At 43.0% G+C, this 26,368-nt stretch overlaps 1 protein-coding gene across 3 annotated transcripts; it reads right to left on the bottom strand.

The window, feature by feature from the left end:
- Positions 1-103: 103 nt before the first annotated feature.
- LOC115167314 (pyruvate kinase PKM) lies at positions 104-20,291 on the bottom strand. Of its 3 annotated transcripts, none has more exons than XM_029721643.1 (11): positions 20,188-20,291; positions 14,788-14,966; positions 14,069-14,160; positions 7,406-7,537; positions 6,702-6,888; positions 6,239-6,509; positions 5,875-6,025; positions 5,557-5,709; positions 4,253-4,419; positions 2,757-2,938; positions 104-1,206 (listed from the first exon to the last, which is right to left on the bottom strand). In XM_029721643.1, exons 2-11 carry the CDS (start codon positions 14,942-14,944, stop codon positions 1,100-1,102), a joined length of 1,599 nt encoding a protein of 532 aa, XP_029577503.1. In that variant the 5' UTR covers positions 14,945-14,966; positions 20,188-20,291; the 3' UTR covers positions 104-1,099. The 3 variants fall into 3 exon arrangements, with proteins under 3 accessions (XP_029577503.1, XP_029577502.1, XP_029577501.1); XM_029721642.1 differs by lacking the exons at positions 4,253-4,419; positions 20,188-20,291 and adding exons at positions 3,755-3,921; positions 17,642-17,984; XM_029721641.1 differs by lacking the exon at positions 20,188-20,291 and adding an exon at positions 17,642-17,982.
- Between the last annotated feature and the right edge of the window lie 6,077 nt (positions 20,292-26,368).

Raw genomic sequence — 26,368 nt, 5'->3', positions numbered from 1 at the left:
GAGTAGCTCCAAGCCAGTCTGAGACGGCACGTAAACAGTCCAAAGTCTGACCTTATGAACCCAGTTAAGACTACTGTTATACAAATATGACAGGAACAAGACAGGTGCTCATCTCTTTTAATGATTGAAATCCAGTGGTGAAGGACAATTCATTACACCAGTTAACATGTTACACCCTACCCTCACACGCAAAGAAGCAGTTGGACATTTAGACACACACACTAGGTCACCGACAGACAGGAGCAAGAGGAAAGAAGAGGTTGGGGGGGGTCTAACTCATTCCTTTACCCCCCCCACAGTGCCCTCTGAAAGACCCTCAAAGTACTGAATTCATACATCATTCATTTGAGAACCATGTAGCAGCTTACATACATACAGTGGTTCTTAATTGCCAACTTAGTTATGACCAAAATACAAAAATGTAAGGTTTCTAAGAATACTTCACACACAAAAAAAGTAACTTGTCAAACTATTATAGGATTCCTCTATGGTTAGACAAAATATACGTAGTATTGGATGCCCAGAATCTAAATTCACCTTTCACAAAAGTATAATACAGAATGTAACATTGTCTACAGTAGATTGGGAGTGCAGAGAAAGTATACAGAACACAATGTAAATACAGACAGCTATGTTTGGGGGAAGAGTTTAACTGTGACAGGGCCTTAAAGAAGAGCTGTTCATGTCGGGGTGCCACCATTTTGTTCGAGTTATAGGATTTGGAGTGTTTTTTTTGTTTTTTTTACAAGTTACAGTATAGCATGCTCTCTTAAGGTGTGTTCTACCTTCCTTTCAAAAGTCATACATGGTTTTGTTTGTGAATAAATACAGCCGTTTCTGGTGGGCGCGTACAGATACCCTGGAGACTGGGGCGAACATAGCACACCTACGTGAGGGGAACCCTGGAGAGGAGTGGATTGTAGTGGGGAGATTTCCTATTGGTCGAGTCACCACCACTGGCCTGTTCTTGGGGAGGAAGAAGAGGCCAGGTGTTTGTTGTGGGCTGTACAAGTCTGTCTGAGCCCTGGTGTTGGGACAGGGAGCGGTGAGCAGAGGGACAAGGGGAAGACAGTGGAGGGGTGAGAAGGGTAGTCATAATTCAAGGAACCACGACCACACGCATGGTGTTAGTGTATCCAGAGCCTGGGCGCCAACCGGTCAGGACGATCACCACATCTCCCTCCTTGAAGAACCCTCGCTCCTTGCCTGGAAAACAAAGCACAGTTGTCAACACCATACTCCTACTAGTGTTGTCACCATACCAGGATTTAGCAACACCATACTCCTACTAGTCTTGTCACCATACCAGAATTTTGACTTCGATACCAGGTTTAGTATTGCGATACAGTGGCAAAAAAAATAATCTATAAAGATGATCCAAAGTCAAAGAACGGCACTTGATCCAGACAAACTTGTCTACTACACTGATCTGGTAAATCTCTGGGCATCTCGAGTTCAAGATTACATTTGGAATGTTTAAAAAAAAATGTATAATTTGAGACAGCCATGTATGAATCAATTTGGCTCTGGTGAAAACAATCCAACTATATAAACATGAAGGTAATCATTTATTTGAATAGTAGGTCTGTTGATAAACTGTAAATCAAGATGTAGCCTGCTCACTGGATGCTTTGAGTAGAGCTTCTTCTGGCTGATTTCGGTTTGTCACCTGCGGCTACAATCGGCTTCCCTTCCATTTGGGACTTATTTTAATTGTACTGATCAACATTTGCATAGTAGTAATCTTTAAAAAAGATTAAGACAGTCATTCATTAGGCAAATGCAGTCAGTTCGGCGAGGGAGAGATGATTAACCCAGTGAATGTTTTTGGTGACAATTAGCTTTGGGAAAAATTCTAAATGCATATGATCACAAACAAAAGTTCTAGGGTAGTGAATTGATTTTAACTTAAGCTGTAAGCTAGTATCGGAGTGCATCTTTCACTTTCAAGATGATTCGATACATGGGCTCCGATACATTGTAGTTTGAAACTATTCTGTGCGATTCGGTTTGATTAGAGGAACGAAGCGATACGACACTAACATATGTTGCGTACACACATTCATTTTCCAATATAAATTAAAATCTGCTGCTAATGGACCTCTGAGCTGAACCTGTCAGTTGACTCAAATGCATGCAGTGAAAAACTAAATCTGAGACCAAGAAATTAAGCAGAAAAAAGAATTTGGGAGAAGAGGTTTTATAGGCCGCCCCCCCCCCCCCCCGAGCAGTTTATTAACCATTATAAACTAGGTGGTTCGAACCCTGAATGCTGATTGGCTGACAGCCGTATACCACGTAAACAAAGGGTGTTCTAATTACATTGGAAACCAGTTTATAATAGCAACAAGGCACCTCAGGGGTTTGTGATAAATGGCCAACATACCACGGCTAAGGGCTGTGTCCGCGATGCGTCGTGCGTAAGAACAGCCCTTAGCCGTGGTATATTGGCCATTACCACATCTCCTCGGGCCTTATTGCTTAATTATTTTACCAGGTATATTGACAGAACAGTGCAATATTTTCTCTTGTACACTAATGACATGGAAGAGTTGCAGGGGAGAGAAGAAGTGTGCCTATTTGAAACCTAGGAATTATATTTTTTAAAGTAGCTCTCATGATACAAAGGTTGTAGACCCCTGGTTTAGACCGTTTGGAGTGAGCTTTTCTTCTGGTGAACACTAAAATACCAGAGATATCCAGTAGATCATCTTACAGCTCATTAAAAGATCTTTGTAATGGCTGTGGACTCTCACCCATTTCCATGGCGAAGTTGACCCTGAGGTCGACGTCCTCGGCCCAGACGTCGTGGGCAGGCTTGTTGTAGAAGACGGGGAAGATCCCGCGATACAGGTGGGCCTGGCGGGCGGTCTGGCCGTTACGGGTCACAGCAATGATGGGGGCGCGGGGCCTGTACCTGGAGATCAGGTGAGCTGACCTGCACACAGACAACACAGCTCAGACTGTCAGCCAAGGACACACCCAAAGCCTGCTGCCATTCCCATTTCAGATACTGGCAATATGGCTTGAACAAAGCCTCCACAAATCTATAAAGGGGTATATTTCTGAAAAGTTTTATTTAAATGTATTTATGAAATATTAGGAAATTATTTGATTAGTAGAGGACCTACTATAGTAAAATAAATGTTTGCGTAAACCTATAGCGTCCATTGATGTCAATGGGAGATGATTTGAATTACATGGCAAGTCTAAGGATTTGTCTCATTGTGAACATTAAACAAGCCACAGGCAACATGTCATCCTGTTGGTTCTGTTGGGGTGACAGTCACTCTAGATTGTTTGACCAAAGTCGGCACAATGAGAGTTAAAAATATTAGGAAAATGTCAAGGTTCAGCAGTCAAAAGGGTCAGTTGATGTGAGGGTGAACACAATTGAAGGACTCTTGCAGTGTTGTCAATACAGCCGCAGATATCTCTACCCTGAAACTGTATGGATCTACCAATGTAGGTGTTCCCAATAATGTTGAGGACTCTTAAAATTAATAATACAAATGTTCTTCTTGTATTTATTATCTGTCGCTACAGAGTGGCCTCTGTCTGTGCAACCCATAACACTCCCCACCCACCCTTCTACAGCTCACATTACTGTCTCCACCCACACAGAGGGGTGACATCTGGGTCCATGCAACCGTTCCCCACCAATCTAAAGTAGGGGACTAGGATGTTAAGGGTCAAAGTTGAATGTTCTGTGAGTCCCTTACCTGCTGCTGCCTGTCCCTCTCCTCCCTCTTACCTGCCGGTCTTTGTGAGTACGACGAGGGCGCTAGCACAGCACTTGAATGAGGACTCCACTGCGCCACAGGCCACGGCCTCAGAGGGGTCCCGGGTCAGGTGGGTGGTGCGTCGCAGCTCCTCAAACAGCTGTCTGTGAAAGGTGGCTGCCTCAGCCTCCCGAGCAATCTGAGTGTGAGGGTGTGCCCGAGGCACGGGGGTTACACCGAGTCACACCACCACGAGGCATGCCTCGCACCTGAGAGACATGGCAAACGCTTATCCAGTCCTGGTCCAGTTCATTTCCGGAGTTAGGTGGATGTAACAGCTGTCACAACCAGATATATAGACCATTCTTATAATGGATTCAACTTTTAGTGGTCTCCAGTTTGTTGTGACCGTAAAGACCTGTAAACATGTGCCATGCCCTTTCAATCAGTCCCTGTCTCTCCCTACTCTGGCTTCTCACAAACCTCCTGAGTCCCCCTCCCAAACAGCTGTGCTACAGCCACCTGCCTACCTTCCAGAGTTAGTGAGTACAATGAACGCAGAGGACAAGATCTTAAAGGAGGCCTCCACGGCGCCGATGGCGATAGCCTCGGCCGGGTCGGTGGAGTGTGGTGCGGCGCGCCGCAGGTCCTCGAACACCTGCCGATGAAACATGGCTGCCTCTGCCTCGCGAGCGATCTGGCGAGGGCAAGATGTAGCAGACGGGAAGAACACCAGACAGATGGATAAGGAAAGAGTGATAGGAGGAGACAAGATAGAGGGAGGGTAGGAAGTTAAGGTGAAAGGAATAGGATGAGGAGATGGAGAGGAGGTAGGCAGAGGGAAAGGGCAGAAATGAAGGTTTAGTCAGAGTGCAGTTTAGTGAGACAAGAACAAAACATACATGTTAAAACACATCCAATGGGCCACCGCAGCCAGTCCATTTAGCTATGGCGTCTAACACATCACAGCATTATAAAAACACTAAACTGCTTTTATGATCCTATGGTAATTCTATAGTTAGTATCGGAATATAATTCTACATACCACCCAAACTGACTTTGCACATTCAAACTAGTTAGCTGTGAAGAGGTTTTATGAGATGGGCAGGTGACTATAGCCAACTGGTGTTATAACATGCACGCCTTGCACAGTCACACATGAAGAGATAGTCAAACAGGAAATGAGAGGAATAAGAAACATCTTTCAAAGTCCAATAAAAAAAACTAAACAGAGGGAAACATTTAAAGACCGTAAAATAGAAGCTGTTAAGAGGCAGAGTTAGTCTGAGCATAACGTCAGCCCGTGGAGGACAGTGCCTTCAGGTAACTCACAATGCATTCTTAAGAGGTGAAAACATGTTAAGAGTGAAGGACTTGGTGCTGCAGTGAACTCATAGGCAGCTGCTCAAGGACTGCTGAGTCACTCCTGCCTGCATCCAGAGAGGAGTGCAGCAGCGGAAAGAGTCAGCTGTTAAAGGCCTGAGTAGAAGAAAATGAGGGCAGCGTCAGCCACATTCTCCACCCATGTCCTACACTGTACTATTAAACCCTAGTGAGCAACCATTCTATGGATCATTACAACATTATGAGTCAATATAATACCGGCTGAATCCAGACTGCTTTTGCTGACCCTGACAAACATCACATAAAACATGAACAAATAAAAAAGTGTAAATGAGTATTTGACTTCCACCTGCAACATGACTTCCAGTAGCCCTGACCGTGCTGTTGATATGTCTACACAGTGTAGGTCAGGACTAGTGGTAGTCGAGGGCTAATGAGATCCAGAATGAAGGATAGTACTGGAGGCTAACTGTAGGGGGCACTGTCTCACCATGTGCTGTGTGCGGACAGCCTCCAGGGGGTAGTCTCCCTTGGCGGTCTCTCCACTCAGCATGATGCAGTCAGCTCCATCCAGCACGGCATTGGCCACATCACTGCCCTCAGCACGGGTGGGCCTGGGCTTCTTGATCATGCTCTCTAACATCTGTGGGAAGGACAGGGATTCACAATGTCAGCCTACTAACAGCGTAACCACACACACACACCTTTCACATCACAACAAACTGTAGCATCCCTGTGGAAATAGAAATGCCTCCCGTTTATTTATATTTATATATATAAAAAAAGCTGTCGTCACAGGTAAACTGACCTGTGTGGCGCAGGTGATTGGCTTGCCGGCTCTGTTGCAGCGGCCAATCATCATCTTCTGGGCCAGGAACACCTTCTCTGTGGGGATCTCAATTCCCAGGTCTCCACGGGCAACCATGATGCCATCACTGGCTTCCATGATTTCATCAAACCTGCACAGGGGACAGGAAACTGGATTCAGATGTACTATTCAGATTTAATATTCCCATCGAGTTTACGAAGTATGATGAGACATACTGCATGCCATTTATTATAAATGTGAGTTTAGTGCTGGAACGTAAAGATTTTGGGCACTGGCCAGTCGAGCACAATTTTCTACTAGCCAAGGGCTTGTATTTCTGTGCATTTAATGCCATCACACAGACCTGCGCACTCCCTCGTGGTTCTCCAGCTTGCTGATGATCTTGATGTTCTTGCCCTTCTCTCCCAGCACCTTCCTAACAGCGTGCACGTCGGCTGCTTTACGGATGAAAGAGGCAAACACCATGTCCACTCCTTGCTCCACGCCAAAGGTCAGGTCAGAGATGTCCTTCTCAGAGACAGCAGGCAGGTCCACAGCAGCACCAGGCAGGTTCACACCCTTCTTACTGCCCAGGGTCCCTCCATTCTCAATCTCACACATCAGGTAGTCACCACCTGGGGACAAACATTGGAGAGGAGACATCGTTAACCATTATTTCCAGGCAATAAAGAATAGGAAAGGACCATCTGTTTATCCTCTAACCACCCAAAGGTTCAGTAAGTGAGGAGATTCTAGGGCTCATAGATCCTCAAAGGAATATTCTCTAGTCTATTCAGCTCTTAAGTGGGAGCCAGACATGGACTCACCGATTTCCTTGACCTGGAGGGACACGAGTCCATCGTCAATGTAGATCTTGCTGCCCTGCTCCACCACCCTGGTGATGTTCTTGTAGTCCAGCCACAGATTGTCTTCATCACAGTTCTCCTGGTAGGCATCATCCAGGGTCAACTTGATCATGTTGCCCTTCTTCAGCTCCACCTCAGATGTGCCACTCTGACACACACAAAGGACCATGGATGAGTCTCAATAGGAACCATGACTATGGGGGTTCAACCACTCAATGGCTCATTGAAGAGTTTGAAATTGGTCAAGAAAAATCTCTCAAGCTTGTAGTAGTCCAAGATATCTTTACCACAAGCCGTTCAATATTTAATTTGATCACCTAGTTTCAGGGAGAACTTTCCTGCAATGCAGGAAATGTAAAACGTGTTGTATATTTGAGGTTTAAAAGGCTTATGAAATTTGTAATTCCACTTTAAAATTTCAGGCTTGATTTTGCCTTAAGAAAAAAGGATCAACCCCTACAAAAGTGGCAATTAACTATAATCCACATTTCCCTTTGCTGCAGGACTATTTTCCTGCTGTAGCAACTGGCTCAAATTAAGATCCCACATCTGTACTCAATATTTAGTACAACAAAATGAGTGTAGTAAACATTTGATAGGGCCTCCAATCAGTTGATGTGTGCTGGGAACATGGTAGTTAAGTGTTGTTGTTTGGTTCTACTCACTCCCTTGATAAGTCCAGTCCTGATCTCAGGTCCCTTGGTGTCCAGAGCGATGGCCACGGGGCGGTAGTGGATGCTGCCAGGCTCAAAGCTCTCACAGGCCTCACGCACATTCTTAATAGTCTCACAGTGGTACTGTGGAACAGAGAATATAATAAAAACAAAAATAAACATTCTATAAGAAGAAAATCATTTTTGATCAGGCTTGTACATGTAACACTAAAGCAACAACGCATCAGCCAGAAAGACATTTTATTTCAGTGACAATGTGAGAGATGGCCCAGGCATGGGCCATGTCGGAGGGTAGAAACCTAGTGTAGGTGTAATGAGTCACGCAACTGAACACAATCAGCTGACAGCATATCAGGGCAGGGAAATAAGAAGATTATGCATAATCTTATAACTAGTGGTGTAAAGTACTTAAGTAAAAATACTACTTAAGTAATTTGGCAACTTTTACTTTACTACATTCCAAAAAAAAAAAAAAAAAAAAAAGTGTACTTTTCACTCCATACATTTTCCCTGACACCAAAAAGAAAGTTACATTTTGACAGTAAAATTGTCCTATTCACACACTTAACATCCCTGGTCATTCCTACCACATCTGATCTGACACTCACTAAACAAATGCTTCGTTTGTAAATTATTTCTGAGTGTTGGAGTGCCCCTGGCTATCCATCCCAAAAAATTCAATAGTGCCACCTGGTTTGCTTAATAAGGAATTAGAAATATATACACTTACTTTTGATAAGTACATTTCAGCAATTCCATTTACTTTTGATACTTATACTCAAGTAGTATTTTACTGGGTGACCTTTACTTGAGTAAAAGTAAAGATAACTTGATAGAAAATGACTCAAGTATGACAACTTAGTACTTTTCCACCCACCACTGCTTATAACTACTACAAACAGGGTCATAAACGTGAAAGAAATATGACGCAATCCAGGATGTGGTCTAGACAACTGTTACCAGTAGCGCAAGCAGCCATCTAGCTACCCTCTGTACAGGTACCACTGAGAAAGCCTTAATTGAAAACCATTTTAACTAAGATGTTCTGAAGCGCAATAGAAAAACATTCTCCTCAGATTTCTAGGCAGAGGTCACTAACAACTGGTCATATTTTCAGCTACACACAGTACAGAGTAATTATTTTATGTAAACAGTGAGAGTCAAGGCAGCAAATGCATTTCACAGAGGTTGACATTAACGGTTGCCCGATTACCCTGGGCAGGTAAACTGAACAGTAGAGCAGGAAGAAAAATAAAAATAAACTACTTTGTGGCTACCCGATTGGACAGGTAAAATTGATTCTACTGTTCCATTAGTTAATGTGCATTAGGTGCATTAGCAACTCGCAACAAAAAAAATAAACCAAGGCCAAGCCATTACAGTTATTTCCCCTACAATGCCGACCGCTAGTTCTAGATTACACACGTTCCCATTAGGCCTGCAGAAATACTGCCTATAAAACCTGATGGGATACACAAAACTGTAGACAAGCTACATTCCTTTCCCCTGCATGTCTCACCCGATTCTGACCGCTCCCTCTAGATCACACACACTTATACCTGCAGAAATACTGCCTATAAAACATATGGGATACACAAACTACATTCCTTGCCAAATCATGAACACTATTATAAATAAATGGTCTGTTGGATTGAAGTAGGCCTGTGTTCCAACCACGAGCTGCATTGTTTTGAATAACTGGTGTCTATTTTCCGGTGCCATTAAGAAATTGGTTACAACCCCCCTAAACCTAGGCAGGTTTCAGACTGAAATATGAAAGGAATAAGTCAGAGCGTATCGTTTTGAGAATCATTAGTCTACTTAGTTATTTTTCTCTTTTATAAAAGCCTGCCCACCTAGTTTAAGCTCAAATCAAACAAGTAAAACCAATTACCACCACCAAATCTGGTGAATTTATGCTCTTTATAATGCTTTTAACTGCATGTCTCAACTCCCAATACTAAGGGAAAAACACCCTGTTACAAACGGGAGTAAACAGTGAAAGCTGCACCCATTTCAGTAGCACAAGTCACAGATCAAGTGGCACTTGCAGTCCTTCATTTAGGAAATCACCTCAAGGCAAATGTTTCAGTTTAGACAGAATATTCATTTGATTTAGCTGCCCAGTGTGCTAGCTAGGAAGTGAGAAAAAGGCTTGTGGAAAAAGCAACTCCCTCACGAGCCTCATCATTGATGGGATAGTTTGCCAAACACACAAATTCTCTTTTTTCCACTTGACGACTATTATCATGAATAGCCCTTCTCAGCAAGTTAAGATAAAGCATGCTTTAGGAGTTCTGTGATTTAAACATTGTTTATACTGTCGGCATAACTTTTTGGGGGCTTGTAAAGTCAGTGGCTGGTGAATTATGGCTAGTCCCCATTTCAGATTAGACCACACACTCAGTGCAATACCCTTTCAGTTGTAAACTTGTGGTTAACACAAAAAAATAAAAATCTTACCTTCACAGACAGCATGACCTGGATATTTACAAATAGTTAAATACACTACTACAACCTGCCTGTCCACATGTATATTACAATTATACTAATGGTCTTGAGTGGCAGTGCTAGCGTTGCCCTTGGAGACAGCTGCCCCAGATGGCTCATGCTGCTTCTCCCCATCTGGGTAAAGCAACCTGAGCTTTACCTAAGCACTTATTTGGCAGGTAATCACATAGGGCTTCATTTCCATTTTCTCCTTCCCAGTTATACTGCCGTTACTGTATCACCACAAACAGCCTTGGCATCAAATTGAGCCAATAGTGCACAGTGCCAAATTACACCAAGATAACTACATTCTCAGCATATGCCTTAGCGCAGCTAGTCAGACAAAGCCAGGTCATCTGAGAACTGGGTAGTTTCAGCGAGTGGATGTCATTTCATGAAGCTATAAATAAAGATGTGGAAGTGCCCTTCCTAACATTTTGATAAGCCTCCATGATACAGTAGAGGGTCAGGAGACAGACAGGATGACAAGGTGAGTGGCTCAGGCCCCCTGCCTGAGAGTAGCAGGTTAAGACAGAGGAAGCGTCTTTGGCCTGCTGAGTGACCTCTACTGAACAGGGAATTGAAGCAGGTGACTGTGACGGAGTGGGCGTGACTCCACCTGTTGCTCTAGGCCTGCACCCTGGGCGGGGTGATAAAACTACCAGATGAAGGCACAGATTAAGTATTTATAGTGGCACAAGCAACCTCAGGTAAGGTTTCCACTGCTGTCTGCCTGCCTGCTCCATCTCACAGTTTAGGGCCTACCTTTGATCCTGGGCAGACAACTCCACACTGCCTCTACCCTTGAACTGCACACTCTGGTTGGCACAGAGTACATCTCATATGCAAACAACATCTTCTGAAGTTAACCTGTCTGGGCTAGGGGGCAGTATTTTCACGGCCGGATTAAAAAAAAACGTACCCGATTTAAACTAGTTACTACTCTTTCCCAGAAATGAGAATATGCATATTATTATTAGTAGATTTGGATAGAACACACTGAAGTTTCTAAAACTGTTTGAATGGTGTCTGTGAGTATAACAGAATTCATATGGCAGGCAAAAACCTGAGAGAATTCCAAGCAGGAAGTGGCCTGTGACAATTTGTAGTTCTTTCTAGTCCCTTTCGAAACTACAGTATCTCTGGGGTTACGTTGCACTTTAAGGCTTCCATTGGCTCTCTAAAGCCTTCAGAAAGCGGATTGAGGAGTCTCCTGTCTCTGGGCAGAGTATGGTAGCTCAGTTTGTCAGTGGTCTGCCTGGTGACAAAGAGATTGGATATGTGCGGTCCTGCGACCATGCTGTTTTTTCTTTTCCTCTTTGAATGAATACACTGTTGTCCGGTTGGAATATTATCACCATTCTACGAGAAAAATACCAGGTCTGATGCCATTGACAAAAATGGTAGACACAAACACCATGGTAATCAAAGGCTGGAAAAAGACTGGAGTTTGCATGTGGTGAAATCAAGGATGTGAAAATGAGTAGCTAAAGTTGAAAAGAGTGTGGATAAAGGTGGAACAGAATAACAATGTCTACCATAGACATCTCACTACGCCTGCAGAGAAGAACAAAGTCGGTGATACTGTCGATGTTGTGCATCGCCAAGAAGAAAAAGCAAAACGATTCAAGACTAAGGGGCATCATCCTCTTCACTGCCAGATTCTACAGTGATGCTGTCTGGAAAGCAGTTATGAAGAACGTATTCCTTCAGAGCCATGGTCTGCATGTCGCCAAGCATCTCAGCCCAGAGGACATAGAAACGAGGAACAAGTTGTGGCCAACGATCAAGAAAGCATGAAATACTGCCTACTACGGAGGACAAAGCTTCATCAACAGTTTGGAAATCCATATTCCTCCTTAGAACCTCACCAGCAGGAACAAATTGATGGTTTCACCCATGGTATTCTCATTGTCCTTGCACAGACTACCTAACAAGCCTCGGGTGACAATTAAGCACGACTCAGGTACCTCAATCATTTATTCGTTTTTTTTCTTGTATGACCAGACAGCGGCCTATTTTGTTTACAAACTCAAGACTGAAAGTTGTATTTCCTTTTTTTTTTTATGCATACAGTAACTGAGAGGCATACAGATCTGTTATGACTTACTTTACACTGTTATTGTTCTATGTAGTTATTAATACACAAGTGAGAACGGTCTTAATGTACACACACTACCAGTCAAAAGTTGACACCTACTCATTCAAGGGTTCTTTATTTTTACATTATAGAATAACAGTGAAGACATCAAAACTACAAAATAACACAAAAGGAATCATGTAGTAACCAAGTGTTGAACAAATCAATATATATATTTTATATTTGAGATTCTTCAAAGTAGCCACCCTTTGCCTTGATGACTTTGAGCTTTGCACTCTTATTAGAGCAGCATATATTAGTCTAGAGATACCTTTACAGTAAAATAAGCAAATAGATCGACCAGATGCTTTTCTAAATTCTGTGGAGAAACCGTACCCATTACATTAGGAAAACAGCTGTTATAATGAACACTTATGAGTATGGTGGGCTGAATTTACTGGGCTTACTAAATATACTTAAGATCAAATTGGATAAATCGATTCCTAAGAACTTTATTCCTCATCATGTCTTCTCTACTTTTGGTGGCCTTAACTTCATGTTGGTTTGTAATTATAATATTGACAAAGTTCCAGTGAAACTCTGCTTTTCATCGGCAGGTTTGTCATAATTTCTCCACGCATTACATATATGGAATAAAAATCGGGACATAGTATAAAATTACTTAAATTGTTTTTAGAATATTGGTTTCTGAAATAATATCCTATTGGTGAGCCAACTTGTAAATGCAGAGGGTAATTCTTATCACTTTACAAGATCCCTGTAACACCTCATGATTTTGCAATTCTTTTAGATGCCATTCCCTCAGGTGTTGCTTTATTATTCAGGAACGTGTCAAGACCTGACCCTCAGAACATACCTGCTATTAACCCTGTTGACTCAATCAGTAGCAAAGATGTTCTTCTTTTGGTCCATTCAACAGAGCTATACGAGCCTTGTTTCAGCAGGATGTTGTATCTATACCTTATTGGACATTTTTATTGATAATGGTCTGTTGGGAAAAAGTTTGGATGTTGTCACACACATACCTTCTTATTAACAAAATGAAGGAAGTTCCTTTCTAAATTCTTCATAATTAGTATCCTGCCAACCACCATACAAAGAATTTTAAGAAAAACACTAATTCACATTGCACCTTTTGTAATGACCACCCAGAAATGGTGTTGCATTTTTTTTGGCATTGTATTCATGGAATCAGTAGATTTATAATTGAACACATTTATGAAGATTTTACACCATTATGGAGAGATGTACTGCTTGGATTCTTTACCTACGATAGAAATAAGTTGAACCAATTATGTAATTAATTTCATAATTTTTGGGGCCAAATTTCATATTCAAAATGTAAAATTTACAAACACCACATTCTCTTACAAAAATAAATGTAACTATATTTTAAGACAATTAAATATTCCAACAAAAAAAAGCTGTTAGAATAAGTATTTATGTCCCTTAAGGTCCTTGTGTAATGTGATATAGTACCCCCTAGCCCAATTGTCCTTTGTATGTGTATGACACACACTTGTTAGCACCATGTACTTTTGTATTGATGTGTTGATGTGTTGTTTAATTATTATTTTTTATTTTTTTAAGTCCTTGACCTAAAGATCATCAACATAGCCTGTGAGTTTGTGCTATTCAGTAGGACAGGGAACTGCCAGGGACATTGCGACACGATATCACAATACTTTGGTGCCGATACGATATGTATCGCGATTCGATACTGTGATTTTACTGCAATTCAATGTTTCAAACATATTGCTCACCATATGTCTGCTGCAGAGGGACAAGAGGGAGCAACGAGAAACATGTTTTGATCAGTCATGGAAATATTTGCTCCCAATTTAAAAGCTATGAATGAAAAATACAGATGTTTTGGTGCAGGTTCAGCCAACTAGCGCAAAAATAGAGATTGTCAAAACGACACATTGTGAAAATAATATCCTAATATGTAACTATCGACCCCCCACAGATATACGGTTCAGATCTGGATCCAGTCTGTGTAGAAGTGTGTGATCATCCTCCACTGCAAAAGTCTAGGTGTCTAGACATGCTAGGGAACCCACCTCGTGAGATCCATGGGAGAAGTTCATGCGAGCGATGTTCATCCCAGACTTGATCATCTCCTTCAGCATGCCCACAGAGCGGGAGGCTGGCCCTGTTACGACAGAGGTGGGTTTAAACATCAGCACACACACACACGTGATGTCATACAGTAGGTATTTCACAGCATCATCCTATAGTAGAGGGTTTTTAAAATACTGATGTAAAAATATTATAGGCCTACAGACATTTGAACGCTAGCATCCATTGTGTGTGTGTGTGTGTGTGTGGCGATATACCGTGATACCTTGAGTCACTCACGGTTGTGCAGCACATACCAGGTGATCTAGTTACAGTATGGAATTCACAACTAAATGTTTGCCATCTAGATATCTTATAACTATTAAGTTATTGTCTAAAATGTCCTAAATGCTCTCAAGTTGTGCATTTGGTTTACTAATTTAGTAGCCAGTTAACCATCTAGCTGAAGCTGGGATGTCAGTCCTCCAAATAGTTTAGGTCAGAGGCATTTTTTTTTACAATGCGTTCGCTAGCATTTTCTATGGGATTTTACATGTACCTGTTAGCATTGCTAACCTTCGGATTAGACGCTCAGTGGAGTTTGAAAATAGCAGCCCTTGTGTTCAGTGCCGGTATTACCGAATATCCCAGGATGGCACAAATGTCGGTATGGCAATCTAGATACCGCCCAAGCCTAGTGTGTGAGTGCGTGGCCACTGACCAATTGTGCAGATGATGCCAGTGTTGCGGGCGGTGGTGGGCTCAGAGTCAATGTCCAGCAGGCACATGTGCTCCAGGAAGGTGTCGGCCATGGCAGCGCCGAGCTGCTGCGTCTGGACGAAGGCAGAGCCCATGTCTTGAGACTTTGAACCGGGCATGATGGCAGAATTTGAAGAAGTCCTGGAGGAGGAGAGAGATGAGGTGATATGAAGGGCGTACTAAGACAGTAAGGTGCTAATGGTTCACTCAATTCAGTGCCTCCAATCTCAGGCATTATCAGGTCATGGACTGGACTGCCACATTAGTTCATGAAACCAACTTTAGAGCCACCAGTCTAGGAATTAGCACACAACAGCTTGTTGAGGCATAGTGTGTGGCTTTGAATTAATTGACGTCTGTGCAAATAACCGTTTGTTTGTGGAATGAGGAACCTATTCAAAAGAGGACTACATCTGAAAAAACAGGAAGTGTGATTGAAGCCCTTGCCTGCTGGTTCTCATGCTGCACCATAGACAAAGACATGGGCCTAGATACAATTGATCTATAAGATAGCCTGGGCTACAGAAACATGTTGAGGTTATTCCTAGCCAGTAACATTCTTTCAGTGAGGAGCACATTGAGCTGTTTGCACATTATACATTGTGTTCCCCCCCTCCTCCCCTGGTCTGAGTCACCCATGGCAACCGCAGCCCTGACTGGCACAGTGCTTTCATTATTTCCTCCTAGCCGGGGACAGATCACTTTCAACATGGCTCAATACAGAGCTGTTGAAAACAAGGGGACATTTCGAGAAGGACTGCGTCAAACCCAATAGGTTAATTCGTAGCATCATAAAGTTATCTTGCTCAAGACTCTTCCCTTTTCTAGGGTCTGTCTTGACAGTATTACACAACAGGCTCTTTGTACAGGTTCTGTAGTTCAGGCCAAATTCTCAGTGGCTTTAGGGCAGGCAACAAAAAAAAAGTCAATGTGGTAGCTCTGTGTAAGGTGGCGCATCTCTTTGAGAGTGCTGAGTCATCTCTGCTTCAGGGGCTGTTGCCGTGGTTACATAACTCAGGAATGTGGCAATAGATGTCATACCTTCAGTCTGTGGCATGTAGGCTGGGGGGGGGGGGGGAAGAGAGAGATCACTGGAGGGCTGCCCTAGTCAAGTCAGGGTTACCAAACTGGACAAGCCTAAACACCAACCAGTGAAGAGTTTCATTTAACCCAGTGTAAATTATACAGTGACAGAACATGCTCACTGATTGCTTCTTCAAGGTGGAGCTTCTAGGAAATACTAAGCTTTCTAATAGGCTACATCTGTTAGTCTACCTTGTTGCGGTGAACAGTTTCACTATTCTGGCAGACCTCTAAGACACTACTTAAAACAGATGAGAATCTGCAGAATGCATTGGGACAGAGAGCATGTTATTCTCCTCAGTAGCCCCGCTTACTGCAAAGCACAATCGTATCACATACCTCCCCTTAAAATTGTGGAGATAAAAGATCTGAAGGAAAAATACTGGAGTTTTGGTGCAGGTACAGCCTGCAAAAATAATGTGATATTGTCAAAAATAGTAACCCGATATGTAACTGTATCGAACCCCTCCCCCCGCAGTCACTATTATTTAGGGCAGGCTACCCTCTAGAACCAGGCCTACACACAGCTTCTCTCTTTCAGTGGGTAAATGAGTCGGGACAGGGCCCTGCCAAAAAGCAGCAGTAAAACCCAATAAACAGCAGCTCAGTGACATCACAGAGCCTCAAAGGCAGCAGCCCAGTGTTGTACGTGAGCAAGGTCACATCCTGCTCTCTCCAGACTCCCAACTGCATACACAGCATGAGACAGCAGGGGCAAGGGGTAGTACCCAGACAGAGTAGAGCACAGTGTAGACTGCAGAGGGAGGAACAGAAATCATACAATGCCTTGTCTCAAATGAGGCCTAGATTCTTATCCCTGGAACACACTGTATACAGCAAACTGCAGAAAGCCCAACAGGGTCATTTTATCTGGAGGGGGTGAGACATGGGATGGGCTCTTATGTCCACTGTCAACATAAAGGCTGGTACGGTAACCAACAACAACTGACAATCTCAAGAGGTTGACAATGACGTCTCAAAAATCAACATTTGTAAATTAAATATGCACATTGAAATCAGTGCCATGGCTACATAAAAAGCACATAGTGTAAATTGTATAATGCAATTGCTGTTCATATGGTCACACTGACTTTACTCCTTCCTTCAAATGAACAGGGACATGTTTGGAATTATCCTACAGCCTGAGGGAGTCCTGACATGACCCTGCCTGCTATGCTTCTGCAGGAAAACCTTCCTACCCTGTGACTAACATAACACACAGCTAGGCTGATGGCTTGCAAAAATATGCTCTACAGTCCAAGGCCATGCCAGTCTGATCCACCCTTTATCACTGAGAGACACCATACATAAGCCTGTGACAAAAATGTTTGGGCTGACCTGGGGCCAGTGACACACACCAGTAATAAACCTAAGTGACCCAGATGCATGTCTAACTTTAGAGCTGCCCTGTTGCTATCAATCCTCCCCAATCCCTTCCAACACCTCTCACTGGAACAGAAAATGCTTCCCCACTCTCCATGCACTTCCTCTCTGCCTAGTACTGCCCCCTCCCCTCACTTTCACACATGCATGCACACACTGTGCGATGTCTCCACTGCGCATTGGCAGCATAGCCAGAGGTTGCCTTACAGGAGTGACATCACATGACATCCTAGGAGCAGCCATGACGACCCTGACGTAGCCAATAATCCTACACTGGTGACCTCAGAAGCCCAGCTCTCCCCCTGCGCTACATTGATTGTCTCATCATCCAGCTATGTGGCGTTACGTACCAGTAGACCTTTCTGTTTCTCCTGGGGACGTACAAGAACGTAGCTGCTACAGACCTCCAGAGGATCCCCAGTCTGTGTGACCCCCGGTCCCCACAGAGTGCAGCAGGAACAGCAGCAGAGCTAACCGGACAAGCAGGAACTCCCGGTAGAGTGACTCGCCTGCCTACACGCAGCTCAGGAATAAATCTTCTCTTCAGCGAAGATAACGTGCTGCAGGACACACAGTCCAGGCTGCTGCATCCATGGAGCAGGCTGTGTGCCCTGATACTGCGGCTATACATGAGACCTTCAAACCCACCATTTACCACTGCCATATGCTGGCAGCGCTAGGTCATATTACCCCTAGGGGTCTAAAAATGGTGGATGTGTATTCTAATAATAACACAGGGTAAGCCTGTGTAGAAGACAAAACGCTAGCCTGGGATTAGTGCATTGCATGCTGCCATTGGGTGGCAGTAGTCATACATCACAGGGTGGGTGACACATTTGCATTCTGTGCTGCATTGCATAGCAGATAGTATCCATGTTCTGCTGTGCTGCAGCCTAGCGTTACTCAGAACCTGTAGCCACTATGCTAGTCTCACATTGCCAGACATAGCCAAGAGCAGGAGGCAAGGCTACCACTATGCATGGCAGACTGCATGAAAGTGACACCAGCTGCAGCAGGACTACTGCAGCAAAACAAATGCAGTCAGTGTAGACCTACACCCCTCAACACTGCAGCAGGTTAAGGACAGTTCAGAGGAGCAACGGCTAGATTTCTTCTTACTCAACTCTCAATTGCAGTTGAGTAGGAGACCAGGAGTATGCTGTGCAGAATAGCGAGTCACAGGTGGGGTTTTCAACCCGGGAATTCTGAGTTCTTATTCACCTCATTCAGAGGAAGAGGTGCCTAGTCATTCTCCCTGTGCACCGTTAGGGGCTATTGCATGACATTTGAAACTCTGGAAAGTTACAGCAGGAAATGACTAAGTGACACAATACTGGGAGTATTTTAGACATTTACTGTGGGGCCTGCAGCGTACGTGCTCTCAGCCCAGTACTCCGGGTGTGCAGATAGGGCACTGACGTATACATTATACATTTAGGCCTCACAACCCTACGAGAAGCACTATGTTGGGACATACCATAGTATAGTCACTCCTGTCCCAACTGATAACACATGATTCCTAACCTACTGAGAAGTGCTTCTGTGCCCTAGCATGCCAAAATAGAAGTCGGCTCCCTCAAGTGACCTGGCTGATGCTGTGTAAAGTATAGGGCCAGGGTGGCTTGTATTTCCTCCTACACTCACACAGGGCTCTGGGCCAGAAGAATCTGTTACATAACAATGGCTGAGCATCTCAGGAATAGTCCTAACCAGACGTAGGAGGAGCACTAAACCTTAGTTTGAAGCCTAAATTATTTCTGAGACTGACTAACCACACACATTTCTGATATGAGATTTGCAAATTGTTCAAGTCAGTCTAGACAGGCTTCATCAAAAATAAAACTGAAGGCCTACATGACCATTTGATTTGGGAGGTGGGAGAGATGGAAGAACTGACCAAGGAGGTCAGGGTTTGATGCAGGCTAGCTGATAGAAAGAGCTACAGTATTGATGTATGACTAGTCAATAAACAGGCACTGCAGAAGAGGGATTCTAGAAGGTTGCACGACTCCCCCCCAGTGTCAACAAAGCCAATCAATTCAGACATAGTTAGGGCCCTATAAAAATGTGTTTTTTGCCATCTGCTTTCACGGATTTTATAGGGCCCTAAAGTTTGACAGGTCAGGTAGGCCACACTACTGCAGTAAAGGTGCTTGTTGTAGACTTATTTCCAACAAAAGGACACTAGACACTGAATATCAGTGTGAATAACAGTTTTGTTCAGGCGGCCAGGAGGACTACACATATCTGGATCATTATTATTAAAAACAACCGAGTCATTAAATTGGTAACATGAGAATGGTCAGTCGTCCGTTTGCAGTACAATGCATCCATCCACTGATGCGCCACAGGGCACGTCTCCATTTCTGCGTCACATTTTCACGAATTTAAGATATCGCGAAGAGAAACTGGCCAATGGAATTCCAAGTTCATCGGGCAACCACACCCACCACGCGAGACAAGACAAACGCACTCGTATTGTACAATTTTTTAGACTGATACCATGTTAGTTCATGACAAATAACTCCACTCATATAAAGAGTAGTTAACTAGTAAGTTCACCTGTATGAATAGTTAACTGGAGAAAACTGCATCACACTGAGTTAGTCACTGACAAACGAAACCATTCTTTGTATGACTACAACGCCACATGGTTTGTAAATTTAAACGGTTTAAGATGGTTCAACGTGACCACTACTGTTACCTCTTACTCGGTAGCTAGACAGTTATCTTTTGGAATCCATCCCTTGCCTGGACTATGCCACTAAAGAAACCAGCTGGCAACACAGAATATGATAACGTCAATTGAATAAAATTGTAATTTGGTGAGAGCAGTACAGCAAAACAAACGTACATCATGTCATTAGCTAGCTACAACTCTTGTGATGATACTCACCTTCTATCGATGAACAACTGCTAGACTGACGTATTTTTCTTACACCCAGTAGCTCAAGGTGATCTCCGAAACTAAAGCGGAACTATTTTTGTTCGATGCATCACGTATCCATCCGCGATAAATCAGTCGCTATTTCAAGTTTATAATGAATTCAATCGAAAGATATGATTTCAATAATTCATACATATTTAGAATGAATTTATGTATGATTTCTGATGTATTCTTTGGAGAAAAAAAACCCGGTAAACTAGGGCTTGGAACTATAAACCATGGGGAAGTTTACATAAAGGAACATAATGAAAGTGCGGTGATGCGATACCGCTGATGTCCAATCAGGAACGAGGAGCATCTCTGAAGCATGGGGCCGACATGTGACTCAGGGATGCGGTATAATTTCTTGAACATCTCATCGGAATGGGTACCATAGGGTCTTATATTCAATTACCTGCATTTCAGTGACACTATGCTCAATCTCACTGTATAGTCAATAGTTGCATAAATGTATACCCATCATGGTGGTTGGAGATGTGAAAATCACAGGAAAGACACCTAAAACTGCACGTACATCCTCGAAGCCGCAGTGTCTCATGGGATGCCCATGACTGAAAGGTTATATTATTGTGTAAGTAACAAATGTGTCAGAAAATGATCGTGTCTCACGCTCTCAAACAAATCAGTACTTCAAGCCTTTCCAATCTCCACTCATCTCACCCACACACATAGTATCTGATGATGATGACGATATTTTACATTATTGTAGTTACCATCACGATACTACTAATCATGCAAGGCAGTTCCACAACATGTCACTTTAACAGTACACTTTTTAATTTTGAGAATTCAGAGGGGTCTGTCAGCAGCACAAGTATAAACACAGATAGGAGACAGTATCTTTGGTATACTGTAACAGTTGAGGATGTGATAATTTATAATCAACAGCTCCCTCTAGTGTTCATTATGAAGAAGAGATTAGCTGAGGTTTAGCTTGCTGTGGCTAAACTACAATTTAATATTCCTTCCCCCAGCACAAACCTTTGATCGTTTCCCTCTAACCTTTTCTCTTACTTTTATATCATGCAATATATTTTTGGTAAAGGAGTTATATAAACAAAAACCCTTTCACTCAATCTGACTTGTTGTATTCCTACTCAACTCAAGCTCTTATCACAGATGGGAGTGAGACTACATGTCCTGCCTAACCCTCATCAAGCCAAGTTAGAGGAAAATTCCTACCTGTTGTCACTGGCGAAGTGTTCTAACTGTGTAGGGATTGTCTACATGTCATCATGTACACCATTCAGTCATGGAATGTCACCCCTCCCTCTCTGTCCGCTCCTACGGTAGTCCTCACCTGATCTCAACGGTAACATTGCTGCAGCTGCTGCCACTGTTGGCTTCTCCCTGGCCCCGGACAGACTCTGGCTGTGTCCTGCACTCTGCTCTGCTCCCTCAGACCAATGGACACCTGCCCAGGTGAGGGACATTCCCTCCAACCCAATCACCTGGCCACGCTGGCCAAGCCCCCACCAGTCACAGGGCATTATCGTCTCACACACCACAGCCATGAGGTACAGTAAGATAACCCTCACCCTGGTGAAATCCTCAGTCAAATCCTATAGATATATAGATATTAGATAAGCGGCTGTGATGATATATTCATATTTTGATTTGTGAGATTATATGTTTTCTGACTAAGATGATAGTTTAGTTTCACATAATGTAAAATCTTCTTCAGGTTTTTATAATTTTTCATTGAAGTGATTCCATTTTTGAAAAAGACCTAGAAAAGCAGTATTCACTGCAGAACTATCTATTCTATGTCTATGGCAAGTCTCCCCTGTACGCATGCAGCTAGAGCCATCCTTTGAGAAGGTGTGTACATTTGTCCTATATAATTATGTCTATTGAAAGGGTCATGCACTGTGCAATAGAACTGAGTTGGTTAAATTATTATGGCATACTCCCCCACCACAGGCTCTTGAAGTATAGTGCATTCGGAAAGTATTTAGACCCCTTCTCTCTTTCCATATTTTGTTACTTTACAGCCTTGGATTAAATATAACTTTACCTCATCAACCAACACACAATACCCCATGATGACAAAGCGAAAACAGGTTTTTAGAAATGTCTGCAAATGTATTGAAAAAATATATTTTACATTTGAGATTCTTCAAATAACCACCCTTTGCTTTGATGACAGCTTTGCACACTCTTGGCATTCTTTCAACCAGCTTCACCTGGAATGCTTTTTCAACAGTCTTGAAGGAGTTCCCACATATGCTGAGCACTTGTTGTCTGCTTTTCCTTCACTCTGCGATCTGACTCATCCCATATTCCATACTTTGTCACATTACAGCCTTGGATTAAATGACAATGTTCCTCATCAATCTACACACAATACCCCATGATGACAAAGCAAAAACAGGTTTTTAGAAATGTTTGCAAATGTATTAAAAAAACAAAACAAAAAGACCTTTTTTACATGAGATTCAAAATTGAGCTCATGTGCATCTTGTTTCCATTGATCATCCTTGAGATGTTTCTACAACTTGATTTGAGTCCACCTGTGGTAAATTCAATTGATTGGACATGATTTTGAAAGGCACACACCTGTGTATATAAAGTCCCACAGTTGACAGTGCATGTCAGAGCAAACCAAGCCATGAGGTCGAAGGAATTGTCCATAGAGCTCCGAGACAGGATTGTGTCGAGGTACAGATCTGGGGAAGGGTACCCAAGCATGTCTGCAGCATTGAAGTTCCCAAAGGACACAATGGCCTCCATCATTCTTAAATGAAAGAAGTTTGGAACCACCAAGACTCTTACTAGAGCTGGCAGCCTGGCCAAACTGAGCAATTGGAGGAGAAGGGCCTTGGTCAGGGAGGTGACCAAGAACCCGATGGTCCCTCTGACAGAGCTCCAGAGTTCCTCTAGGGAGATGGGAGAAACCTTCCAGAAGGACAACCATCTCTGCAGCACTCCACCAATCAGGCCTTTATGGTAGATTGGCCAGATGGAAGCCATTCCTCAGTAAAAGGCACATGACAGCCCGCTTGGAGTTTGTCAAAAGGCACCTAAAGGAATCTCAGACCAGGGGAAACAAGATTCTCTGGTCTGATGAAACCAAGATTGAACTCTTTGGCCTGAATGCCAAGTGTCATGTCTGGAGGAAACCAGACACCATCCCTATGGTGAAGCATGGTGGTGGCAATATCATGCTGTGGGGATGTTTATCAGCAGCAGGGACTGGGAGACTAGTCAGGATCGAGGGAAAGATGAACAGAGGAACGTACAGAGAGATCCTTGATGAAAACCTGCTCAGGACCTCAGATTGGGGTGAAGGTTCACCTTCCAACAGGACAACGACACTAAGCACACAGCCAAGACAACGGAGGAGTGGCTTCGGAACAAGTCTCTGAATGTCCTTTAGTGGCCCAGCCAGAGTCCGGACTTGAACCCGATTGAACATCTCTGGAGAGACCTGAAAATAGCTGTGCAGCGATGCTCCCCATCCAACCTGACAGAGCTTGAGAGGATCTGCAGAGAAGAATGGGAGAAACTCCCCAAATACAGGTGTGCCGAGCTTATAGCGTCATACCCAAGAAGACTCGATGCTGTAATCGCTGCCAACAAAGTACTGAGTAACTGAGTGACTTGCCTAGTTAAATAAAGGTTCAATAAAAATAAATCAATAAAAATGAAAGGGTCTGAATACTTACACTACTGGTCAAAAGTTTTAGAACACCTACTCATTCAAGTGTTTTTTATTATTTTCTACATTGTAGAATAATAGTGAAGACATTAAAACTATGAAATAACACACATGGAATCATGTAGGAACCAAAAAAGTGTTAAACAATTTGAGATTCTTCAAATAGCCACCCTTTGCCTTTATGACAGCTTTGCACACTCTTGGCATGCTCTCAACCAGCTTCACTTGGAATGCTTTTCCAACAGTCATGAAGGAGTTCCCACATATGCTGAGCACTTGTTGGCTGCTTTTCCTTCACTCTGCGGTCTAATTCATCCCAAGCCATCTCAATTTGGTTGAGGTCGGGGGATTGTGGAGGCCAGGTCATCTGATGCAGCACTCCATCACTCTCCTTCTTGGTAAAATAGCCCTTACACAGCCTGGAGGTGTGTTGGGTCATTGTCCTGTTGAAAAACAAATGATAGTCCCACTAAGCCCAAACCAGATGGGATGGCGTATCGCTGCAGAATGCTGTGGTAGGCATTCTGGTTAAGTGTGCCTAAAATTGTAAATAAATCACAAACAGTGTCACCAGCAAAGCACCCCCACACCATAATACCTTCTCCTCCATGCTTTAAGGTGGGAAATACACATGTGGAGATCATCCATTCACAGACCAAAGGAGAAATTTCCACCAGTCTAATGTCCATTGCTCATGTTTCTTGGCACAAGCAAGTATCTTCTTATTATTGGTGTCCTTTAGTCGTGGTTTCTTTGCAGCAATTCAACCATGGCCTGATTCAAACAGTCTCCTCTGAACAGTTGATGCTGAGATATGTCTGTTACTTGAACTCTGTGAAGCATTTATTTGGGCTGCAATTTCTGAGGTAACTCTAATGAACTTATCCTCTGTAGCAGAGGTAACTCTGGGTCTTCCATCCCTGTGGCGGTCCTCATGAGAGCCAGTTTCATCATAGCGCTTGAAGGTTTTTGTGACTGCACTTGAAGAAACTTTCAAAGTTCTTCAAATTTTCCACATTGGATTGTCGTTTTTCTTTGCTTATTTGAGCTGTTCTTGCCATAATATGGACTCAGTCTTTTACCAAATAGGGCTATCTTCTGTGTACCCCCCTACCTTGTCACAACACAACTGATTGGCTCAAACACATTAAGACGGAAAGAAATTCCACAAATGAACTTTTAAGAAGGCACACCTGTTAATTGAAATGCATTCTAGGTGACTACCTCATGAAGCTGGTTGAGAGAATGCCAAGATTGTGCAAAGCTGTCATCAAGGCAAAGGGTGGCTATTTGAAGAATTTAAAATGTAAAATATTTTTTGATTTGTTTAACACTTTTTGGTTACTACATGATTCCATATGTGTTATTTCATAGTTTTGATGTCTTCACTATTATTTTACAATGTAGAAAATAGTAAAAAGAAAGAAAAACCCTTGAAGGAGTAGGTGTTCTAAAACTTTTGAACAGTAGTGCATGTTGAATACTTAAATTTGCAGAAATGTCTAAAAACCTGTTTTTGCGTTGTCATTATGGCGTATTGTGTGTAAATTGGTGAGATAAAAAAAAAAGCAATTTTAGAACAAGGCTGTAACGTAACAAAATGTGGAAAAAGTCAAGTGGTCTGAATACTTTCCGAATGCACTGTATGTCCTATCTTTGTCTTCAGGCTGAAAATCTTTACAAGGGTCACTGCGCTTTGGAATTCCTGCCATAACACATCAGCAACGAGTGAGACAAAGCTCCTTACTACGAGTGGACACACAGCAGAGCCAAACGGACAGTTCATCCAGAGCCTAATCTGTCCATTATATTGGTCAGTACTTACCACGATGCAGGGAGATAACCAGGGTAAACACTGCTAAAGAGGCTAATTGCCATTGGCTCAGACGCTGACTCGGCCACTGTACAATATCCTAAACAATATGCTGCTATATGATTGCTATTCACACTGCAATACATTAAATACTGTACCAATGCTTCTACATTTCATGAGTTAATTAGAATGTAATATGTTTAACGTTTTGTGGTTTTGTTCCTGAGGTTTCACTGTATATATTGTTTTCATTTCATCTTTTAGAAAAGGCGATTCGTGAGCTTAACAGACAGAATGGTCCTAAAATAGTATTAGACAACAGACATGCACTTCTTTCTCAAAAAGTGATTGCTCTGGCAGAGACACAGATTTAGAAACAGACTCAGAAACGCACACACACACACACACACACACACACACACACACACACACACACACACACACACACACACACACACACACACACACACACACACACACACACACACACACACACACACACACACACACACACACAGTCATCACAGCACTAACAGGACTGCCATTTTCCTCCATTTTTCTCTCCCCCTTCTCCCCTTAGCAGAAACACAGTCAGCTGCAAGTCACATGACCAGCTGCTAGCTCCAACTGAGCATGCTCAGACACCTCAGTGTTGT

Source organism: Salmo trutta, chromosome 29 (genome assembly GCF_901001165.1).
Source record: "Salmo trutta chromosome 29, fSalTru1.1, whole genome shotgun sequence".
In the NCBI taxonomy this organism is placed as follows: Eukaryota; Metazoa; Chordata; class Actinopteri; order Salmoniformes; family Salmonidae; genus Salmo; species Salmo trutta.
Note: the sequence above shows the minus strand (reverse complement) of the source record. Positions and strands in the feature narration are given on the sequence as shown.